The 894-nt window shown below is 23.3% G+C and overlaps 1 protein-coding gene across 1 annotated transcript; it reads left to right on the top strand.

Annotated features, from left to right (window-relative positions):
- On the top strand, nt 1-894 carry PVX_074695 (variable surface protein Vir10, putative; the record flags this gene model as incomplete). Its single annotated transcript, XM_001612459.1, has 2 exons — nt 1-87; nt 209-894. Coding segments are annotated over 2 exons (773 nt in total), but the record flags the coding sequence as incomplete, so codon positions are not given.

Genomic DNA, 894 nt, shown 5'->3' on the forward strand with positions numbered 1-894 from the left:
ATGAAAGATAACATCAAGAAAAATCTTATTATTAAAATTATTACATTCATTTTTTTTACTTGGATATATCAGAAATATGATGATGAGGTATTATAATAATATTTTATCTATTTCATATTTTTTACATAGATTATATTTTTGCGTACAATATTTTTTTTAGTATAAACATATTTGTCCTTATAAAAAATATATATTTTTTTGTACCTAGGTTTCATTTGGTAAGGGATTGGAAAATATCTGCAATAGCAAGAATTCCTTATATATAGCAGCATATAGGTTATTGGCAGAACGTGATTTAAAAAAGGGAATATACGACAAGAAATTAGAGGATAATTTATTAAAACATAGGGATAATGGAATATTAAAAATTGATAATTATGACTCGTTTGTATATGAGAAGTTACAAAAAAGTTGTTCAAATGATTTGAAAATTTATAAAAAGCAATTTAAGTCTAAATATGCTAAAAGGAAAGGTTTAAAAAAATTAGATTGTTATTGTGAAAAAAAAATATTTGACATGATTGATATATTAGGTGAACATCCAGTTGGAACTAGTAGTTATAACATAAAATTAAAAAAAAATATAGTTAGAAAATGGGGTTTACGAATTATTGGAATGTGTTTAATTCCATTGCTTGGAATAGTATTACCAATTTTTGATATAATTGAGTCATCAACTAAATTAGGGAGTAATAATAAAACCCAGAGCATATTGAATGCATGTGGGATACCTAAAACAGTGTATATCATATATGGTATTTTTTTTATAATATTAACATATATAATTTTATTTTCGATCATTTACACTATGACAAAAGTTATAAAATATCATAGATTAGAAGCTGGAAGGGGGAAATTGCATTTTAGGGAATATTATCATTTTTGTAAAGATAT

Source organism: Plasmodium vivax, genomic scaffold (genome assembly GCF_000002415.2).
Source record: "Plasmodium vivax scf_6752 genomic scaffold, whole genome shotgun sequence".
NCBI lineage: Eukaryota > Apicomplexa > Aconoidasida > Haemosporida > Plasmodiidae > Plasmodium > Plasmodium vivax.